Raw genomic sequence first — 21,986 nt, forward strand, 5'->3', positions numbered from 1 at the left:
TTTGTCAATGAGGTATTCTATACCTTTATTCATCAGGAAAAGATTAAAACAATGCGTGAAAACATGTTGTTTTCACAGAAGGCTTTATCTTATAACTATCTTGATAAAATATGTTGAATACAATACAGCAGTGATACAGCAACAATACAACTATATCAAAAGTATTCTATCTGGATATCCTAATATACGAAAGTTTTATTCTAGTTTCAGCTAATTTAATTTCCAATATATTTTGAATAAACAATTAAATTTGACAATACTCATCTAGTTATACATCATATATTCTCGCATCATAGATTCCCTACAGTGCAGAGAGAGCATCCAAAAAGCATCCCATCCAGACCCAGCTCCCTACCCAGTCCCTATAGCTCAGCATTTACTATGGCTAATCCACTAGCCTGCACATCTTTGGACAGCGGGATGATACCGGAGCACTCAAAGGAAACCCACACAGACAGGGTGTGAACATGTAAACTCCTGAAGCCTTCAAGAAGCCATATATAAAGTTTTGAAGAAAACTGACTGATTACTTGACTGTCAACTTCTGAATTGTTCACATGCTTATGGTCCATTCTAATTTTCTGGGAATAAGTTTATTGTTGAAGAGTCAGAGTTAAGTATTTTGCAGGAAAGGATAAGTTTTAGAGCTTTGCGAAACCACGGATAAAAGAAAGCATAAAGAATAGGGTTAAAAGCGGAATTAATAAAACCTAACCACAAAGTAGCAGAGAATAAAACTCTCGATGTGCTGTAATTAATATGTGGATCAACAGCAATTGTCATACAATAAGGTAACCAGCAGATTATATAGACTCCTATTACTATGCCCAGTTTCATGGCAGCCTTGTGTTCCTTGACTGGGTTATTATTTTCCTCTTTAGACTGGGCTTTCCTTGACATGTTTCTAATGACTCGAGCGTGCCTTCTTGCTATAATAAAGATTTTAATGTAAATACCAAAAATGATTACAGTGGGGCAAAGAAATCCAATGAATGGGTTCAAATGCCCCCACAGCTTATTAAATACAAGTACACAGCTACCATGACACGAAACTGTCCTAATATAATCCTCTATTCCCTTCCTAATTATTTTTGAACAAACTAAACCAAATCCATAAATAATAGAAAACACCCAAATAAATATAATAATTGTGATGATTACAGGTACTGTGATTTTTGTAGTGTAGTGCAAAGGATCACACACCGCAAAGTAACGAACAACTGCAATAAAGCCCAAATGATAGACTGACGCTATTGTCAGTGTCACAGATAAACTTATATGAATGTCACAAAAAATATTCCCTATATACCAACATGTTTCAATAGAATAAATCATGGAGTTTGGTAAAACAACCAATCCCAGCAGAAGGTCGGTCACAGCTAAAGAAAGAACAAGGTAATAAGTAGGAGTATGGAGTTGTTTGAAATGGGAGATTGAAATAATCACAAATAAATTACCAAGAACAGTGATTAAAATCAAACTTAAGGAACAAACATAAAGTATTGCTCGGTTTGTTGTGGACCTTGCCATTTTTGGACAAGATGTGTTACTAAAGTCGAAGCACAGTTCTAGATGCTCTGTCATCACTGGATACGATGAGTTCATTTTCTGCTCCATTCCTCAGAACATCCTAAAAAACACAGATTGACAGTTCATAAAATATTTGCTGAAAGTAATTTTAGAGGCAATGTTCTTCTTAATCTATTGATTATTTGGGAAAACAAGTTTCAATGTCCTATAACATCATTGTGTCAACCTGATGAACATAACAGGAAAATTGTCTCAATGACATTTGCCAATAGCTTTGTGATTATCATTGAATAAAACTGGCAAAACTTTGATTTACAATTAAGTGTGCACTTACAGTACAACACAGATGTTAATGTTGAGTCCATTGAGAACTCATTATTTATATCCTTGGAAGAGCTTTGACTCCAGCATATTAGAACAGATAGGTCTTAATCTTTATGATTTTTAACTTAGAGAACAATATATAATGCATTTACCATCTATTTAGTAGTCCTGTATTCAATCTGTCTGAACGCTGAAGACTTCTTGCTCCAAATACATTTGGTCTGAATAATCCAATTTATTTTACCTCATGTTTAAAACACCAATTGATCATTTTTTATCAGGAAGCAATCATGTAAAGCTTGGTAATGTTTCAATGTAAAGCATTAGAAATACTTAAAATGATTTCCAAATATTAAAATTCAATTATAATTAATGTACAATAAATATTATAAGTTTAAATGTCATATTCTTTACCGTAGATATATCACATCTTTGATGAATGTTGCTAGAATCTGGAAACTGATTTCTGATGTTAGTCCAACATAGAATGAGATATCTAAATCTTCATTTTGCAGATTCTGAATTTTATAATTCTGCAGAAACAGCCTCTGAGACAATCTGAGACACTCCCACACGTTTATGTAGAAATTGAAGTACTGAGTTTACTGACGTAGAAAAGTACAGCCAATGTGACACTTGTTTACAATGCCTCAGTGAAGAGATTGCCTGGTTTTAAGGGTGTGTTCTATGATTAATATGCAGCAAGTTTTGGCACACTGGCTAAACAGTGGTGTGGGAGCAGAAGTAGACTATTCAGCCCAAGTCTGCTCTGTTATTCATTGAGATCATGGACAATTTGCTAACCAGCAACTCCACTTTGCTATCTTCTCCCTGTAGCCCTTAGTTTCCTGGCTCATTAAAAATCTATCTCAGCTTTAAATACAGTTAACACCCAGTCTCAACAGTCCCTGCAGTAGAGGATTCCACAAAATCACTTCACTCTGAGAGAATAAATTCCTCATCGCTGTTTTAAATGTATGACCCCTTATTATGAGGTTATGACCTTTGGCCCTAGACTCTCCCACTCTCAGCATCTACTTTGTCAAGTCCCTGAAGGTTCTTGTATGTTTCAATAAGATCACCTGTCATTCTTCCGATCAAATTTATACATCTGTAGAATATTTTTCAGAGATTTTAACTATTAATTGTGAAGTAACATTAATATCATCACGACCACGTACCGTTCAATGTCTGTTTCAATGAGCTGAAACTCTCTGAGCTTTCTGGAATCTAAGATGGATTATTTCTTGAAAAGGAACTTAAAATTTGGACCATAAATCAGATTGCACACTTGCTTAAATGTGTTCCTAATTTCAGTGGAAGTGGATATGAACCAAAGATGCACTCATTTCAAAAGTGGTGGATGCATGCAAATATTAGCAAAATAAGGTGAAAATTCGTCAACAAAGAAATGTCAACAAGTAAACCCAAAACAAAACTGAAACCTGTGAGAAAGAGAAGTTACCAAACAGGATTTGCCTAACGGAAATTTCACAGGCTTTATCTGTTCACAAACTTCCGATGTAAAGTAAGCTTTTTACTCAAATATTCAACAAAGAAAGGATACTGCAAACGTTTTTCTTCCACACGTCCACTTTGGTATACTTACAATGGAGCGCATTATAACTATCCTCAGACATGTCTTTATAGAGGAAAATAGATCAGGAACAAAAGAAAAAGAAAATGACAGACATTCAGGATAAGGCTAACATAAAAGAAATGGTCAATAGGAGTAATTAGTATGTGCTTAAAAAGTACATTGTTCCTTCAATAATGCCTCAGAATTGCCATCTTAAAGAGTCAGTAGTCATAGAGTCATAGTTATAGAGATGTACAGCACAGTTACAAACCCTTCAGTCCAACCCATCCATGCCAATCAGGTATCCCAACCCAATCTAGTCCCATCTGCCAGCACCCGGACCGCATCCCTCCAAACCCTTCCTCTTCATATACCCATTCAGATGCCTTTTAAATGCTGCAATTGTACCAGCCTCCACCACTTCCTCTGGCAGCTCATTCCATACACGCACCACCCTCTGCGTGAAAAAGTTGCCCCTTAGGTCTCTATTATATCTTTCCCCTCTCACCCTAAATCTATGCCCTCTAGTTCTGGACTCCTCCACCCCAGGGAAAAGGCCTTGCCTAAATGTCACACAACACTATGTTATAGTCCAGCAGGTTTAATTGGAAGCACACTAGCTTTCGGAGCGCCGCTCCTTCATCAGGTGGTTGTGGAGGCCACAATTATAAGGCACAGAATTTATAGCAAAAATTTACAGTGAGTAGGGAGACCCTGGAGTGAAAATAGAAAATTGCTTCATTGAGAGTCATTGCTTGTTTTTGGTTCAACATAATCAAGGATTAATTTTAACTTAGAATACCCATAGATGAAAAGTTTTGGGCATGTCAGAGGAGTCCTCACGGGCGTCAAAAGAAAATATAGCTTATTTCCTGCATTGTGTTGCCAGAGGCTGCTCTCTCATTAGAGAGAGGTGACCAGTGGTGATTTAACCTGAGGGTCACGAGACCTCAGACAAGGGAAGAGAGGCTGAGAAGGAGACTCCTTCATAGTAACCTCAAACTAGTGATGGGAACTGAACCCATACAGTTGGCATCATACTGCTCTGTAAACCAACAATCCAGCCAACCAATTCCCAGCTTATTTCCTAGAAAAAATATAAAACAATTCAGGGAAAGCATAGCTACATCAGTTATAAAGTGATGTTGTGCCTCTTCCAGAATAGGAGTGTTGAGTAGAAATCTGCAAGTTACTAAAAGCTGAGGAAGTCTAGGTCTCAGCTTTGTGAGTGATCATGTAAAAAACTTTCATAGCTCACAGAAAAGAACTTGAGAGAATCAGCTAATTTTAAGTTAACAAACTGACAGAGATGAATAATTTCTCCAGATTTGAATCTCCATGGCAGATAGTATTGGGAAATGAGATGACCCTTTGTTTTGTTGTGTGTTTTAAGATCTTTCAAGCTGAGTTCTATGTCCAGATAACTTACTTTGTTTATTTTCTTCTTGTTTCCATTTTTGTGTAAATTATGTATCTTTTGTGGCTTCATGACTGAGCTAAATTGCAAAGTAAGGCAGGGGAATTGTGAAACCCGGAGCTCTGGCTGAGGGGCAAAGCGTAAAAGCAAGGCAAGACATAACAAGGCTGAAATTCTATGAGCATCCAGATAGGCTCGTTTGAGTATAATGATAGCAACTGAGCAATTATAAGATGCAGTCAGATTAAATCCGTGAGTTGGACGTCTGTCCATGTGCACGAAGTGTCCTTGTACAGTATTACAATGATAGTTGTTGGTGTACCCTGAGGTACAGCATAGCCTTGCAGCAGCATGGTTCAACTAGACTGGTTTTGTGCCATGATTATTTAAAGAGGGTGACAAGTGTCCAATGCCAAGGTCCATGGACATCGGCTGCCCATGGATCGTGTTCTGAGGTTTGGTGTCAGGTGTCCAGGATAGAGGTCTGGAAGTGGAAGCGATGAGCTGGAGATGCCAAGCACCTGCTCAAACTTTCATGTGGAAAATTCTCAGCATCGAGTTTCCTTGTGGTAAGAGGTAGGATGGGAAGCTATACCTTGCAAAAATCCCATGGAATTCTGTTGGAAAATGCAATCAGCTGCACCCGATGTCAATAAAGGCTTGGATGGACTTTTCATGTGAATCTCCCAGTTCTGTCATTCAGGCTCAAATAGGATTCCTCCCATAGGCAAAAAAAAAAGTTCAGATCAGGTTCACATTTGGATGCGATGAATGTCAAAACTGGCAATTCTACCCAAAGTGAAAATTCTATCCCTGCATCTTTAACTAAGCTTTTGGACAACTGTCTTGGTTATTTTTATTTTGTTGAATATCAAATTTTGTTTGATAATGTCATTAAGAGTTTCATTGAAACATTTTACTGTGCTACTAGTATTCCGTAGTTGTGGGGAAAATCACCAGTCTCGGAGTCAGAATCAACGACAGAATTTATTGTACAAAGAAACCGGAGCTCCAGGGAGAGAGAGATGTTCATCAGTACGGCTGTCAGCTGTGAGCCTCCTCTCACTATGGGAGCACATGTCATAATATTTTATACATTTCGTGGTACAATAGTTCAACTACCCAGTCTTTGTTTATACAGCCTGGTATATTTACAAAAAACATTACAAAATCATTGTCAGTTTCAGTGGTCATGATCGTTCTTCCTGAGAAGGAAGATCGTTTTCCATTACTGAAGATCTGAAGTATTAACATTTGTACTCAGGCAGTGTCAGGTAGTTAGCATTTCTGTTGAAGGTGGTGGCTGGACTCAGACACTTCGGTGGGCAGTAGACGTTACTGATGTGTAATCTCTTCCCCACCTGCCTTAAACTAATCATCTATACTCTGTGTCTACTGTGCTGGTATCCTCTAGCCTCAGGCAATATCTGTGTGGGCTTTGCTGTATTTTTCCACGTAATGGCTCAGTGGCCATCTTGTGTGCTAAGTTACCAAATTATGGCTCAGTGCCATCTTGTGTTTGTGTGCCATGTGTCAGCATGCCCTATGCCAACTCCCACTTCACCATAAATAGAAATTGTTGCTTTTGGACTCATAATCCATCAGTCTACACTACTAATCAAGAAAAGTGAGTACAAATCCTGTCTGACAATAAAATTCAGTTTAAAAATCTGGAAATAGAATGCTGTTATGTTCCAACATAAATGTTTTATTTGTGCATTTACATTAAAATCTGATCATCACAAGAAGGACTAAATAATGGAACAAGCTGATAAGTGGCTTCGTGTAAAATTAATAGAGTCACTTGCACCAATCCAGCGAATAACCTGGACTAAGACACTTCAGAATGTGCTAAGTTTGTGTTTAAGGCAGATCAGAAAATTGTAATAGCTCTATACAATGTAGATCAGAAAATATTAATCACATTAATTGTTGCAAATTTATGTAACAGATTTCTTGTTACATCAAATTAAATGGCAAAGTATTACAGAGAATAAAACATGAGAATCATTTTGATTGACATAAAATAGTTTTAAATTTTATGTGGATGTGTTACTGATTTCATGTAGATCAATCATAGAAAATGAAGTGGGTGGAGTTTTGATCCTTAGCATTAATTCTCGAGCTCTATACCTGCAAAGCACAGTATTATGTTTTTCTTTAAGTTAAATGAGATTGTGCTTCAGTTTTGTGTTATGTTTGGATATTGACTTAACCACACCACAAGGAAATATTGAGTCACATGAATTATATATCTGGATATCACATGGTGGATTGGATCAACAACACCAGGTTGCACAATCCAGCATTTATTTGGGTTATCTCACAATCAATACTTGGATCCAGTGTTAAAACACTAATAAGATGTTTTAGAATATTCACTGTATGTGCTAAATATCAAGTACATGATAATACTAAAGTCATGTGGTTTAAAAAGCACATGACAGAGATCCTATGCTAGCGCATGTTTATTTTTATTTTTATGATGTTGTCAATAAATTTTCATTTAGATTGTGTTTGACTATTTGTTTCTTCAAGTGGCATTTGACCTTTAAATCACTTCAAAACCAAATGACAAATTTTCCTTAGATTCAGGAGCAGTGTCAGAAGACTGGAGAATTCCAAACATTTTGTCTTTTTCAAAAATGGATGTAAGGAAAAGTCCTGCATTTATAAATCAGTCAGTGTTACTTTGGTGGTGGGGAAACTTCTAGAAATAATATTTTGAAGTAGAACAAATTGTCACCTGGACAATTGTAGGTTAATTAAAGGGAGCCAGCATGGATTTCTTAAGGGAAAATCATATCTAACCAACTCAACAGAGTTCTTTGAATATGCAAAAGAGAGAATTGATGAGGGTAAGGTGGTATAAATGGTTTTCCGAAAGGCTACGACACAATACCGCATGATTGTCCTGTGAGCAAAGTTAGAGCTCATAGAATAAATGTCCCAGTCATAAAATGTTTTCAAAATTGGATGAATGATAGGAACCAGAGAGTAATGGCTCATGATTATTTTGTGAGCTGGAGGAAACTTCGTAGTGATGCTCCCCACAAAATTCAAAGCTTTTTCTAATATATATATAAAATGTTGATGTATGGGGACAATTTCAGAGTTTGTGGACTATAAAAAATTTTGAAGCATTGTAAAGTAATTGTGTGGAGTATGTAACAGAACTTCAAAGGATTCTGACAAGTTGGTGGCGTGGGTGAATAGGTGGCAGATGAAGTGCAATTTGGAGAATTGTGAGGTGATACATTCTGGTATAAAAAACAGACAGAATAAAAAGGATACAATTCTAAGTGAAGTACAGAAGCAGAGGAACCTGGGATATATAGGTGAATAAAACATTAAAAGCACAAGGACAGTGGAGGATTGAGGTTAATAGAGCATTTTGTATCCTTGGCTTCATTAATAGAGGCACTAAGTACAAGAGCAAGGATGTTATGCTGAACTTATTTAAGGCACTAGTTAGAGCTCAGCTAGACAGTAATAGAGTCTGAGCGTGAAGGATTCAAATACACTAGAAATGATAACAAAAACATTGACAAGATTGGTTACGAGGATGAGAAAGCTCTTCAATGAAGATGGATTGGATAAATAGGGACTATTTTCCTTGGAGAAAAGACACTCAGAAGAGACCTGATGGAAGTTTTTAAGATCGCGAGAGGTCTCAACAGAGTACAGTACTTAGGAGAAACTGTTTCAGCTTGTAGGAAGATCAAGAACCAGAGGGCAGAGAGTTAGTGTTTTGGAAAAGAAGCAAACATGAGGTAAGAAGAAACATTTTCACATATTGCGTGGTTCAGGTCTAGAATGCACTGCCTGGAAATGTCTATAATGCTGGTTCAATTGAGGGTATTAGGTGATTATTTAAATGAGAACAATGTGCAGATTTACAAGGAAAAGGTAGGAGATTGGCATTAAGTCAGCCTGTGCAGACACAATGATCTGAATGATTTCCTTCTATACCATAAGAATTCAGTGATTCTGTGATATATCTTGTTTCAGTACTTCAGTACCTACACCAAGGCTGGATCTTTATGAGGACAAAGTGCACACACCAATGCTGGATCTGATAAAATCCTGCACTTCTAGAAGTGTTGTCTTTTGGTTAAGACGCCTAACTGAGGGCCCATTTGCCTCTGGTACGTGTAAAAGATCTCATCAGTATGTTGACAAATTCCATGGAAGTTATCTTTTCCCTTTGCCAATATTTATTCCTCAACGGACATTAAACAGGGGTGGTCAGTATCACATTGCGGAGTTGTACAAAACTGGTTGCTGCATGTCTTGTATTGCAATTCAAAAACACTTCATCAATTAAGTTTCGAAGCCGATTATTGTGAAAAGCCCTGCGTAAGTGTAGGTATTTCTTTGACTCCAATTGTGGCCGGGGTAAGGAAGACATATTGCTGCCTTTTCGTTGCAAAGAAAGCACGTATCTGACAGCATTTTAACAACTGGGAATCCCCTGCTCCAGCTGCCAGCCTCAGCAGTGACAACCTGGGCACGCGCCAGGCGGCCAGGTATGAGAGGCCTTGGGGGGGGGCGGGGCCAGCACGAGGGCAGCGTCAGGAGGCGTCTCGTCATTGGGATCCGAGGGTCAAGGGGCGGGGCTGACTCTGGGTCAGAGGTCCAGACGGTGCAGACAAGGCGGAGTCGGGTTTGAGTGTCCGCCCCGGAGCAGGTAGGATTCCGCCACCGAGTGTACAGTTCGCTGCCGGTGCTAGGCCAGGCCCTCGAGTCCGGTGGGGGGGGGAAAGGAGGGAATCCGCCTGGAGCTGTGGCCGGGCCTCGACAGCGGCCGGCCCCTCCCCGTGTTTCTGCCGATCGCCCCTTTCCCTGGGTCCGGAGAGATCAGCTCCTTCTCTCCCCAGTCCCGCTTCCCTCACCCTGTAACTTGGACGCAGCTGTTTCCGAGGAAGGGGTAACCGAGCCAGGGAAATCTCTTGAAGGATATTCTTATGGAGGGACCGATCCTCACCGACCAGAATAATCCATCGGACAGTCCCGGGCTTGGTTTCCCCCTCTGCGGGTGAATTAACTGAGCCTCACCCTGGGTGGCGGTAAGAGATTTCTCAATTATTCAGATTTCTCTCCGTGTTCGGCAGCTCTGTCTTTCCGTGTGACCGCAAGGCTGAGATTTCAGCTTGTTTATTCCAACACGCAACCAAGAACGGCTTGGGCTTTCGAAACCCTCCCATTTGACAGCTGCTGTCAAGCTCGCCTGTGACGGTGGTTTATTTAGCAAAGAATTGTAAGTGACAGGTGTACGAGGAAAAAGCAAAATCTCCTATTAGTTGTCGGACTGAGTGGTATTTTTCAGGCGTACGAGACAGAAGGATTTGGGTTTAAAGTGCCATCCCGGAATTTGAACACAAAACACAAGATTAAAACTCGACTGCAATACTGAGGAGGCGCTGTCTGCCCTGTTGGTTTGGCCCTAAAACAAATTCCATGGCATTATTCTAATATTAAAAATCGCACAAAACCTGGTTATACTCAAACCTGGTGTTATGTGATTTTTAACTTTGTCCACCCCAATCCAACAACATCACATCATGACCATTCTGAAGAGCAGGGCAAAAGTGAGGATTGCAGATGCTGGAGATTAGAGTTGAGAGTGTGGTGTTGGAAAAGCACAGCCGGTCAGGCAGAATCTGAGGAGCAGGAGAATTGATATTTCAGGCATAAGCATTTCATCAGGAATGAGACTGTGAGTCCAGGGTGTGATGAAATAAATGGGAGGGGAGTGTGGTGTGGTGTGGTTGGATGGAAGGTAGCTGAGAGTGCAATAGGTAGATGTAGGTGGGGGTGATGGTGATAGGTCAGAGAGGAGGGTGGAGCGAATAGGTGAGAAGGAAGATGTCCAGGTCATGAGGGTGTTGCCAAGTTGGAAGGTTGGACCTGGGATAAGGTGGGGGAGGGGAAATGAGGAAACTGATGAAATCCACATTGATGCCATGGGGTTGGAGGGTCCCGAGGTGGGAGATGAGGCTTTTCCACCATTTGTAAGTGGTGGAAATGGCGAAGGTTATCCCTAATATCCAGGTTAATATGCCTCTCAATGAACATCCCAAAACCAGATTGAATGCTTTTTATTATGTAACTGTTTGTCACATCTTTGTGCAAATTGTTTTCCTACATTATAAGAGTGATTACAGTTCAAAAATACTTGATTTACTGTAAACTCTTATTTAGATTGACTTAAAATTGTGAACAGTACTGTACAAATGCATTCAAATCCTCTCTTTCTTTGGGGCGAAGAAGAATATTATGAAAATACATGATTTTCTCTTGGGGCTTGACAGTGAAGGAGCAGAGGAGGAGCAATGTGGGGAAAAAAGTGGGAGAGTATTATCTTGTGTTTCTGTTGTCACAGGGTCATAGAGATGTACAATATAGAAACAGACCCTTCAATCCAACTCATCCATGCTGACCTGATATCCCAACCCAATCTAGTTCCACTTGCAAGCACCCGGCCCATGTCTGTCCAACCCTTCCTATTCATATACCATCCAGATGGCTTTTAAATGTTGCAATTGTACCAGCCTCCACCACTTCCTCAGGCAGCTCATTCTGTACATGTATTACCCTCTGCATGAAAGGTTGCCCCTTGGTTTTTTTTACATCTTTCCCCTCACACCCTAAACCTATGCCCTCTAGTTCTGGACTCCCCCACCCCAGGGAAAAGGCTTTGTCTATTTATCCTATTCATGCCCCTCATGATTTTATAAACCTCTATAAGGTCACCCCTCAGCCTCCGACACTCCAGGGAAAACAGCCCCAGCCTATTCAACCTCTCACTTTCGCTCAAATCCTCCAACCCTGGCAACATCCTTGGAAATCATTTCTGAACCCTTTCAAGTTTCACAATATCCTTCCGATAGCAGGTAGACCAGAATTACACACAGTAATCCAGAAGTGGCCTAACCAAAGTCCTGTACAGCTACAACATGACCTCCTAACTCCTCTACTCAATACTCTGACTAATAAATGAAAGCATACTAGGTGCCTTCTTCACTATCCTATCTATCTGTTGTGTTAGATTATGGGTAGTAACTAGCACTTTTAAACTTGTATTTCTACTGAGTTGTCAGTAGGCAGAATTGAGTTGTAAAGTTGACTGCCTGGTGTGAAAACACAGGTCTGAATTATCAGTGAAGCTCATGTGTAATGTACTGAAATTCTTGATTAGGTTACAACATTGTTGCCTGTTCCTTATGTTAAACCTTTTTTCTTTAGATTTATTTCTCTTTATACAGTATTTGCAGGAACAAAAAATGAGCTGCTTATTTTTAATAACAGATACATAAACATTGAAACTTCAGTGCTGGAAGTTACAGTTTTTTTCATTATATTTCCTGTGACCTGTGGTTAGTAAACTTTATTTTGTGTTTGGCGGTATTATATAATGTTTATAAAAATTATTGTCATGAGGACTTGTGGATTATACATGTCAAGTATAGTTTCTTTATGATCCTTCTGCAGACTCACTGAAATCGATATCCCTGGCATGGTTCTTTAACATTCTTCAATTGTGTCTATGTTCTGTACACAATCATGGAAAACTTCAATTTCCCCTACTTTTAAAGTATAATGTCATTTCATTTGGCAGCGTATTAAGTATTGGAAATTCGTTTGTATACATTTTCTATTCTTAAAATAAATACTTTGCTATAATTTAAGGTAACTTCATATGGCATTCTTAAATTGGCAGGTTATAAGAATCACATAAAAGCTAATTGCACAAAATATGAGCTCACAGTATTGGTACTGTATCAGCATGGACCTAAGATTAGTGATCACAAGGAAGGCAAAGTCAAGATTAATCAGCTTTTTTCAGGTTGGAAAGGTATAACTCGTGGAGTGCCACAAGCATCAGGTCTAAAGCCTAAATTGTTTACAATCTATATTAATGACTTGGAGGAAGGAGGAGAGTATAATGTATGCAGTTTTGCTGATATAAAAATAGGCGCTGAAGGCATGTTATGATGAGGACACAAGAAATCTGCAAGGGGATATAGATAGGTTGAGTGAATAGGCAAAAAGCTTGGAAGCTGAAGCTTAATATAGGAAATTGAGTTTGTGCACTAGGTAGGAAGAATCAAGAAGTAGGCAAATGTTTAAATCGAAGGAGACTCCAAAATAGTGCGCAAAGAGGATTTGAGTATTCTTGTTCATGAAATACCAAGTTAGCATTACAGATGCAGAACATAATTAAGAATACGAATGGAATTTTGGCTGGAATTATTGCTAGGGAGTGGCATTTAAAACTATTGAAGCCTTCCACTGTACAGGGTGTTGATGAGTCTGCACTTGGAGTACTGTGAATAATTTTAGTCTCTGAATTTAAGGAAATAATTTTATTGGAGGAAGTTCAAAAGAGATTCATTAGACTGATTCTTGGGATGAAATGGTTAATTTATCAGCGTGGCTAAAACGGGTTAAGCCTTTTAGTCAATGAGATCACCCCTCATTTTTCTAACCCCTAAATGAAATGCATAGGTAGATGTTGAAAAGATGTTTCCACTAGTGGGGGAATCTTGAACGAGAGGGCACAATTACAGAATAAGGAGTCATTAATTTAAAATCATGATGTGATAGAACTTGATCTCTCTGAGTCTAGTAAATATCTGGAATTCTCTCCCAGAGAGAATTATAGAGTCTAAATCACTGCATGCATTTAAAGAGGAGGTAGATAGATTTTTGAAATATCAAGGAGTTGAGGGCTGTGAGGAGCTGACATGAAAGAGATGGTGAGTGGCCTACTCCTCCTGCTTCCTATGTTCTTTACAATTCACAAGCCTTAGGATATCTTTGAGGTGTGACGATTAAATTCCCTACAGTATGGAAACATGCCCTTCGGTCCAATAAGTCCACACTAACCGTCCAAAGTGCAACCCACCTAGACTCATTCCCCGACCCTATATTTAGCCCTGATTAATCTACCCACACCATGGGCAATCTAGCATGGCAAATCCACCTGGCCTGCGTATTTTTGCATGTTTTGGGAGCAACCGTAGGAAACCCACGCAGACACAGAGAATGTGCAAACTCCACACAGTCACCCAAGGCAGGATTCGAACCCAGGTCCCTGGCGCTGTGAGGCAGCAGTGCTAACCACTGAGCCACCGTGCCAGCAAGTTCTAACCTGAGGCCACGGTCATTTGCTTTGAGTCATCAGGAATGGTAATTATTTTCATTCATCCTTTGAATTATGATTGGTATAATGTTTCTTTTAGTCAGTATTCATACTGGGCATTCTGTTGTCTCATGAGGCAGAGAGAATATGTTCTACAACTAGTTCCAGTTGGGCAAGCAAAAAGCTAGCTCTGCTCTTTAAATGCATACTTGTTTTGTTTATTCCATCTCACGTTTCTTTTGTAAAGTTTGCTAATTGTAGACAAAATTCCATCTTCAACCAATAAATATTCCCAGAAATGTGTAAAAATAATAGATTTTTTTAACCTTTTTTATTCTTGACTCCATTTTGGTGCCTTTTAATAAAATATTAATTTCAACTCTGTTTTGTTTATTCCATATTGGTTTGCGAAATCTGGCTAACTATGTGGTCAGGTGATTGCTCTGGCCATTTTAAGTCAATGCTTTGTTCCCTTTTTAGACTGATTTCCAGGTATTAAAATTTGAAAATTAATAATCCATATTTCATCATCGTCCTTGCATATTCTCTCTGTCTCCTTGGGTTTCATCCAGGTGCTCTGATTTCCTCCCACAATCCACAGGTGTGCAGGTTAGGTGAATTGGCCATACTAAGTTGCCCATAGTGTTCAGGGATGTGTAGGGCAGGTGCATTAGTCAGGGGTAAATCTAGAGCATTGGGTATGAAGTGGGTATGGGTGGGTTACTCTTTGGAGGGTTGATGTGGACTGGTTGGGCTGAATGGCCTATTTCCACACTGTAGAGATTCTATGCTTTTTTGATCCTAACTTTGTTTTAGTGTTTGGGAAATGTAATTGGAGAAATTTTTGGATTATTAAAGGAATTGTTTGTCAAGAGACTTAGGAGGTGTTCACTCTATCTGCAGAGCATAATGGTACACTCTGATCGACAATGCCTGATGAAGCAAACCACTTTGAAGCATTTTAGTGCATAAATTTAGTAGATACTGTAAACTTTATGTAAAGTTTGGACATTTTTCTTAATGAGGAAATGACAAATCAAAGACAATGTAATGTTTAGGTCTACTAAAACTGTAGCAAACCAATTTGTTGCTGGTTGGTTTGCTTTTTTAGTGACACGTCTGAATGTTTTTCAGAAACCATGTGATAGTAGAAAAGAATGTGCTCAGAATTGAATAGTTGATCTTGTAAATGTTTGTATTTGGTCTACTTCTGGCACTATTTCTGTGAATCTGTTTATTGTAGACAAGCCTTTCCATGAACATGGACATTCACATAGTGAATAGCACCTGCAGTTTACTTTCTTTACTAATGTCTCTCTGTCTGAAGGAGTTAATTACTACAGAAGGAAGTATAATAGCTTCCTCTTTTTTTTTTGAAACTTGTTCCTCAAAACTGAATTGTTTTGAAGAAATACTGAACTTTTATCACAGTGAAAGATTATGGAGAGGTGCCAAACCTAAGAGGTTTCTAGATTTTATGAACTAAAAGTTGGATCATTTTTCTGGAGCTACAGGTTTGTCGAATTTAATATACTGAACAAATATATGTGGTCCTATCTTTGCCACTGGCGACTTCCTGATCTGAAGTTAACTGTCTGACTCTAAAGAACATGGTTTACACTGATATTGTCAACTGTTAAACATTGACGGATGGGGCTCAGGAATCTCATTCTGGTGTAACGTTTGTGTTGCATTTGCTGCAGAGAAAGACAGTAGGTTGTGTACGTACACAATTTGATTGCCTCTATTTTCCCCTTCTCTCAAGGAGCTTTTTGTTTCTTCTCACTTTTTCCACAGTCTATCAGAAGGATGTTGTGAAACTTGAAAGGGTTCAGAAAAGATTTACAAGGATGTTGCCAGGGTTGGAGCATTTGAGCTTGAGGGAGAGGCTGATAAGGTTGGGGATGTTTTCCCTGGAGCGTCGAAGTGTGAGGGGTGACCTTACAGAGATTTATAAAATCATGAGGGGCATGGATAGGTTGAGTAGAGAAGGTCTTTTCCCTGGGTTGGGAGAGTCCAAAATTAGAGGGTATAGGTTTAGGGTGAGAAGGGAAAGGTTTAAAAGGTACCTAAGGGGCAACGTTTTCATGCAGAGGGTAGTGCGTGTATGGGTTGAGCTGTCAGAGGACGTGGCGGAGGCTAGTACAATTACAACACTTAACCAGCATCTGGATGGGTATCTATAGGAAGGGTTTAGAGGGATATGGGCCAAATGCTGGCAAGTGGAATTAGATTAATTTAGGATATCTAGCATGGGCGAGTTGGAACAAAGGGTCTGTTTTCATGCTGTACATCTCTTTGAGTAACAGGTTTAGGACAGAAATGGGAGCAGTGTGGATTATTAAAATAGCAAGGAACTGGACGTTGGGGGTCATTCCTATGGAAATAGTGAAGATGTTCTGGTTCACCCAGCCTGCATTTGCATTTGATCTTGCCAACGTAAAGGATTCTACACTGTGAGAAGTGAATACAGTAGCCTAAATGGAACGAAGCGTAAGTAAGATACTGCTATACCTGGCAGGTGTATTTAGGACCTTGGACAGTGAGAGGGAGGATGTGAATGGGCAGGTTTTACACCTTCTGCTATTGTATGGGAACTGGGGATGTGAGGAAGTGTTAGGAGTGAAGCAAATGTAGAGCACAATATCACAGAGGGGACCATTAACATTGTTCTGGGAGGTAGGGGAAAGTGTGAGGGCAGAGTTGTGAAAAATAGGTTAGACATGGTTAAGAGTTCCTGCTATCCCACCATCAGTCTCCACATTCAAAGGATCATTTTCCGCATTTCCATCAGATCCAGCAGGTTGCTACCACAAACACATCTTTTCCTCCCCTCCACTGTCAGCATTCTGCAGGGACCATTCCCTTTATGACATACTCATCCACTCTTCCATCACTCATAACCCTTCCCCATTTCCCCCATGGCATCTTCCCATGTAATCACAGGACGTGTAACTCCGGCACATTCACATTGTGTCTCCTCAGTGTCCAAGGCCCTCAGACATACCTCCCAGGTGAAGCAGCATTTTGCTTGTCCTTTGATCAGTGTACTCTATTTGCTGCTCGTAATGCAATTTCTGTTACATTGGTGAGACCAATGCACACTGGGTGACCGCTTTACAAACACACTTACTGTGTCCATAGGAATGACCCTGACCTTTCAGTTCCTTGCCACCTCGCTAAACCACGTTGCTCCCATGCTAGGATTTCTGTCTCAGGCTTGCTACAGGGTTCCATTTAATCTCCACAAAAGCTGGAAAGCAGTTCCTCATTTTCCACTTATGCATTTTACAGTCCCTGGGGGTCAGTGCTGAGTTGCACAGCTTCAAGAGTATGACCTCTGAACTCCATTGATTTTCCTTCCTTGTGCCTTGGTTTTGCTCTCAGCAGGCAGACCTCTTTTCTGCTTTTCACAGCTAACATTTATACCTATTTTACTTCTCTAGCACTCCTTTTACATATATTTTCGCTGCCTGTGTCTTTTGTTCTGTGTACTCCTGCAATCTTTTCCTCTCACTCTTCCTCTGTTAATAGTATAAAAACCATCATTTTCAACTCTTTCAGAAGGCAAGTCATAATGGACTCAATGTTAATTTCATTTCTCTACAGATGCTGCCAGACTCACTCAGAGTTTCTCCAACATTTTATTTTCCTATTATCTCCACATCTCATTGTCATTGTAACAGAGATTGGTATGTTCACTGTACAGAAGGATTTTGGTATATAGTAGTCAACATGGCCAATCCAGGTGACCACCTAATCTTGGCAATAGTCAAGACAAGCACTTGCTGTGACTTAGATTGTGACTAAAGCATTTTTCAATACAGCTTTTAGTTGTTTGTGAATTCATTCTCCAATCCATTCCTGTTTAGCTTAGCATAGCTTCACTTGACATTTCCAGGTATGTTTGCCTTACATTTTGCTAGGTAAAGGAAAAGGATTGAGGCTAATTGCATACTTTTATGTAAATTTACTGCTTTGCGTATTTCCTTTGTACGTAGGACACTATCACTTCCACAAATCATTTTAAAGGGTGCTGTATGCTTGACTGTAGGCTATCTTTTCCTCTTGACTGGCTGGCTGAGAATGACAAACCAACTTTTTAGTTGCAAATAAATTATCCATTTTGTTTCAGAAATATACTGTATTCATGAAATATATTATGCACGGTTTGAGGCATGAAATGACGTGGCACTGAGGAAGTCCACGCCCCCCTCCCCATGACCAGGTGCTGTGTCTTACTGCAGCCGACGTGAGGAAATCCCAGTGCAGAGTCAACTCACATAAGGCTGCTGGACCAGATAACAATCTTGACAGAGTGCTCAGAGCATGCTCTGATGTACTGGTGATGTTCTCACGGGCATCTATAACATCTACCTGAGCTGTGCCATAGTTCCAATGTGCTTCAAGGCCACTACCATCATCCCTATGCCAAAGAAGTGTTCAGCGTCCTGTCTCAATGACCACGGCCCTGTTGTGCTAACACCCATCATCGAGGTGTTTCGAGAGACTTGTGATGAGGCATATTAAGACTCTGCTGCCCCCCTTGCTGGACACCCTGCAGTTTGCATATCGTCCCAAACACTCAACTGATGATGCAATTTCCACCACCCTCCATCTGGCCCTTACCCACCTGGAGAAGAAGAACACCTATGTCAGATTACTGTTCATAGCGTTAAATGCAGAACTGAAGTCTATCATTCCTCAGCACCTGATTGGATAGCTGGGTCTGCTGGGCCTAAATACCTCCCTTTGTAACTGGATCCTTGACTTTCTAACTGGGATTCCTCAGTCAGTCCGGATTGGGAACAGCATCTCCAACACCATCACACTGAGCACGGGTTCCCTCCCAGGGCTGTGTGCTCAGTCCATTGCTGTTCACTCTGCTGACACACGACTGTGCAGCGATGCACAGCTCGAACCTCATTATCAAGTTCGGTGATGACACAACTGTCGTGGGTCTCATTAGCAAGAACGACGCGTCAGTATACCGAGAGGAGGTGGAGCAGCTAATGGACTGCTGCAGAGCCAACAACCTGTCTCTGAACACGGACAAAATGAAAGAGATGGTTGTTGACTTCAGGAGGGCATGGAGTGACCACTCTCTGCTGGACATCGGCTCTCACAAGGAGATAATGAAAAGCACCAAATTTCTTGTCGTCCACCTGGCAGAGAATCTCACCTGGTCACTCAACACCAGCTCTGTGTAGCCAAGAAAGCCCAGCAGCATCTCTACTTTCTGTGCAGGCTGAGGAAAGCTCAACTTCCCCGCCCCCCCCCCCCCCCCCCCCCCCCCAATCCTCACCACATTCTACAGAGGGTTCATTCATTGTACCCTGAGCAGCTGCATCACTGCCTGGTTCGGGAATTGCACCGTCTCGGATTTTAAGACCCTACAACGGGTAGTGAGGACAGCTGAGAAGATTATTGGGGTCTCTCTCCCCTCCGTTACGGACATTTACACCACATGCTGCATACAAAAGGCTAACAGCATTGTGGAAGACCCTACACACCCCTCACTTAAACTCTTCTCCCTCCTGCCATCTGACAGAAGATAGTGGAACATTCAGTCTATCACGGCCAGACTGCAACAGTTTCTTCCCCCAAGCCAACAGGCTGCTTAACACTATATGATCAGATTCTTTTCCATCTGAAATTCCTTGCATGACTTCAAATTGCTGCTGGAAGAATGTCTGTTAATTATCATTCTTTTATTACACTGTAATTTGCGTGTTTTGCACTTATTATGCACTTTATCCTGTTGTTTGTATGATTGTTTAGTTTGTGCTGTCCATGTAGCACCTTGGTCCTGGAGGAACGCTGTGTCTCTCGTTTTTTAACTATATCAATTCTATATGGTAGAAATGACAAATAAAATCTCCTGTACTATATATAGTCCCAAATGCAGGTTGGTTCTTTACTGTAGTATTTAAAGGAAACAAACCGACATTAGAGTTTGACTTTATCCAAACAAACTGAAGGCATTTCTTACTTGAACCAGGCTATATTTATGTGCATTTAAGGTCTTTCATTGGTGTCTCCCCACTGCCCCCAAGCGTTAGCGCATCCCTCAGCACATCGTCCTGGACTTTGGAATGTGCCAGTCTGAAACTCTTGCTCTGGAAAACCAAAAAGTTTCAGACAGTTTCTTTCACCGAATTGATGGTCCTTCAGTTGCAGTCGATGTTTGTCTCGGTGTGCGTCCTGGGGAACAGATCGTAGAGCACGGAGTCCTGTGTCACAGAGCTGCCTGGGACAAACCTTGACAAAACCCCCTGCATCTTTCTCCAAATTTCCTTTGCAAAGGTACATTCCCGCAGGAAATGTGTGACAGTCTCTCCCCTCTCGCAGCTGCTTCGAGGGCAGCGTGCAGTGCTGCAGACCAACTGGGCATACAAGAAGGATCTCACAGGTAGCTCCTTTTTTACCATCACCAAATAATGTCTTGGTGCTTGTTGCAAAGTTCTGGTGATGAGGCATTCTGCCAAATGACTTTGATAATCTCCTCAGGGCACCATGCAACATGATCCACCCTCTCCATTCCCCAGAGTCTTGAGGAGGCCAAATGATGGCCACTTCCTGATGGACTTGTGGTCAAGGGTGTTTTTCTTTGCTAATCTCTCCACAAAGGACAGGTGATACAGAACGGTCCAGCTACTTGGAGCAGTTAGCAGCAATGAGGCCAGTTCAATTCTTCACAGCACTGGGGTCAGATGAAAACTCTATGTAGTGACCATGCTGGGTCTGAAGACTTCTTTGGAATTATCCAGTGCTGCTACTTTGTTCCCAAAGTTCTTCTGGATTGGAAACCACAGTGAGATCAGGGTGTGCCACTCTGGTCTGTAAGTTTGCGTGATATTAGTAAGAGGTGATTGTCCACTGGCATTATCACCAGACTGTTAATTGAGAGACCCACGTTTGAATCCCATGGTATCAGAAGGTAAAGTTTGGGTTCAATAAAAATATGAAATGAAGAGTCTAATAATGACCGTGATCGTCAGTAAAATCCATCTGGTTTGTCAGTGTTCTTTTAGGAGGGAAACTGCTCTACCTGCTCTGGTCTACATGTGACTGCAGACTCACAGAAAGGTGGTTATCTCTTAACTGCACTCTGAGCCATTAGGAATGGGCAATAAATGCTGGACTAATCAGTGACATGGGCATCTCATGAATGAAGAAAAGTCACAGCAAGAAGATGGTAGTCAGTTGCTGACTCAGTTGATTTGGGTTGTTTCCAGGTCTTTTTTCTGCACAGTTCCAAACGTCATTGCACTTTCCAAAACTCCAAGGTTTCCAAGTACTCTTTTTTTTTTCCATGCTAGGCTGTGGTGGTGAACTCTGTGGAAATTGTTAAGGATGATAATTTTTCCATGAAAGGGATATTACAGATCAGTTCAGAGACATCTGTATCGAATTTATCTTTATTGAACTGGGTCAGACTTCAATGTTGGACTATAAATACTGGTATTGGCCTCCTACCTGCCCTCGACCTCTGCATAGCCAACTGCCGCCGCGATATTAACCGCCACCTGAACTCCCCCACCCCTCTCCCCCACTCCAACCTCTCACCCTCGGAACCCCCAGCCCTCCACTCACTCCGTTGCAACCCCAACCTCACTATCAAACCAGCAGACAAGGGAGGCGCGGTAGTAGTTTGGCGCACCGACCTCTACACCGCTGAGGCCAAACACCAGCTCGCAGATACCTCCTCCTACTGCCCCCTTGACCATGACCCCACCCCCCACCACCAAACCATCATCTCCCAGACCGTCCATAACCTCACCACCTCGGGGGATCTCCCATCCACCGCCTCCAACCTCATAGTCCCACAACCCCGCACCTCCCGCTTCTACCTCCTGCCCAAAATCCACAAACATGACTGCCTCGGCCGACCCATTGTCTCAGCCTGCTCCTGCCCCACCGAACTCATCTCCGCATACCTTGACACCGTCCTGTCCCCCTTAGTCCAAGAACTCCCCACCTACATT

General features: G+C 41.0%; 2 protein-coding genes across 6 annotated transcripts in view; one reads left to right on the plus strand and one right to left on the minus strand.

The window, feature by feature from the left end:
- Positions 1-427: 427 nt before the first annotated feature.
- Positions 428-3,089, minus strand: LOC122548644 (trace amine-associated receptor 4-like). The gene is made up of 2 exons (XM_043687479.1): positions 3,036-3,089; positions 428-1,630 (listed from the first exon to the last, which is right to left on the minus strand). Exon 2 carries the CDS (start codon positions 1,615-1,617, stop codon positions 574-576), a length of 1,044 nt encoding a protein of 347 aa, XP_043543414.1. The 5' UTR covers positions 1,618-1,630; positions 3,036-3,089; the 3' UTR covers positions 428-573.
- A 6,348-nt stretch (positions 3,090-9,437) lies between these two features.
- LOC122544180 (syntaxin-7-like) overlaps positions 9,438-21,986 on the plus strand; it is a 60,585-nt gene continuing 48,036 nt past the window's right edge. The window contains exon 1 of one of the 5 annotated variants that reach the window (XM_043683221.1): positions 9,438-9,540. The gene's annotated coding sequence lies outside the window, so the exon portion shown is untranslated. Of the gene's footprint in view, positions 9,541-9,561; positions 9,920-10,017; positions 10,111-12,210; positions 12,230-15,492; positions 15,513-21,986 lie in introns of those variants that run through there. The other 4 variants (XM_043683230.1, XM_043683239.1, XM_043683248.1 and 1 more) reach the window with 4 other exon arrangements.

Source organism: Chiloscyllium plagiosum, chromosome 3 (genome assembly GCF_004010195.1).
Source record: "Chiloscyllium plagiosum isolate BGI_BamShark_2017 chromosome 3, ASM401019v2, whole genome shotgun sequence".
NCBI classification, from domain to species: Eukaryota; Metazoa; Chordata; class Chondrichthyes; order Orectolobiformes; family Hemiscylliidae; genus Chiloscyllium; species Chiloscyllium plagiosum.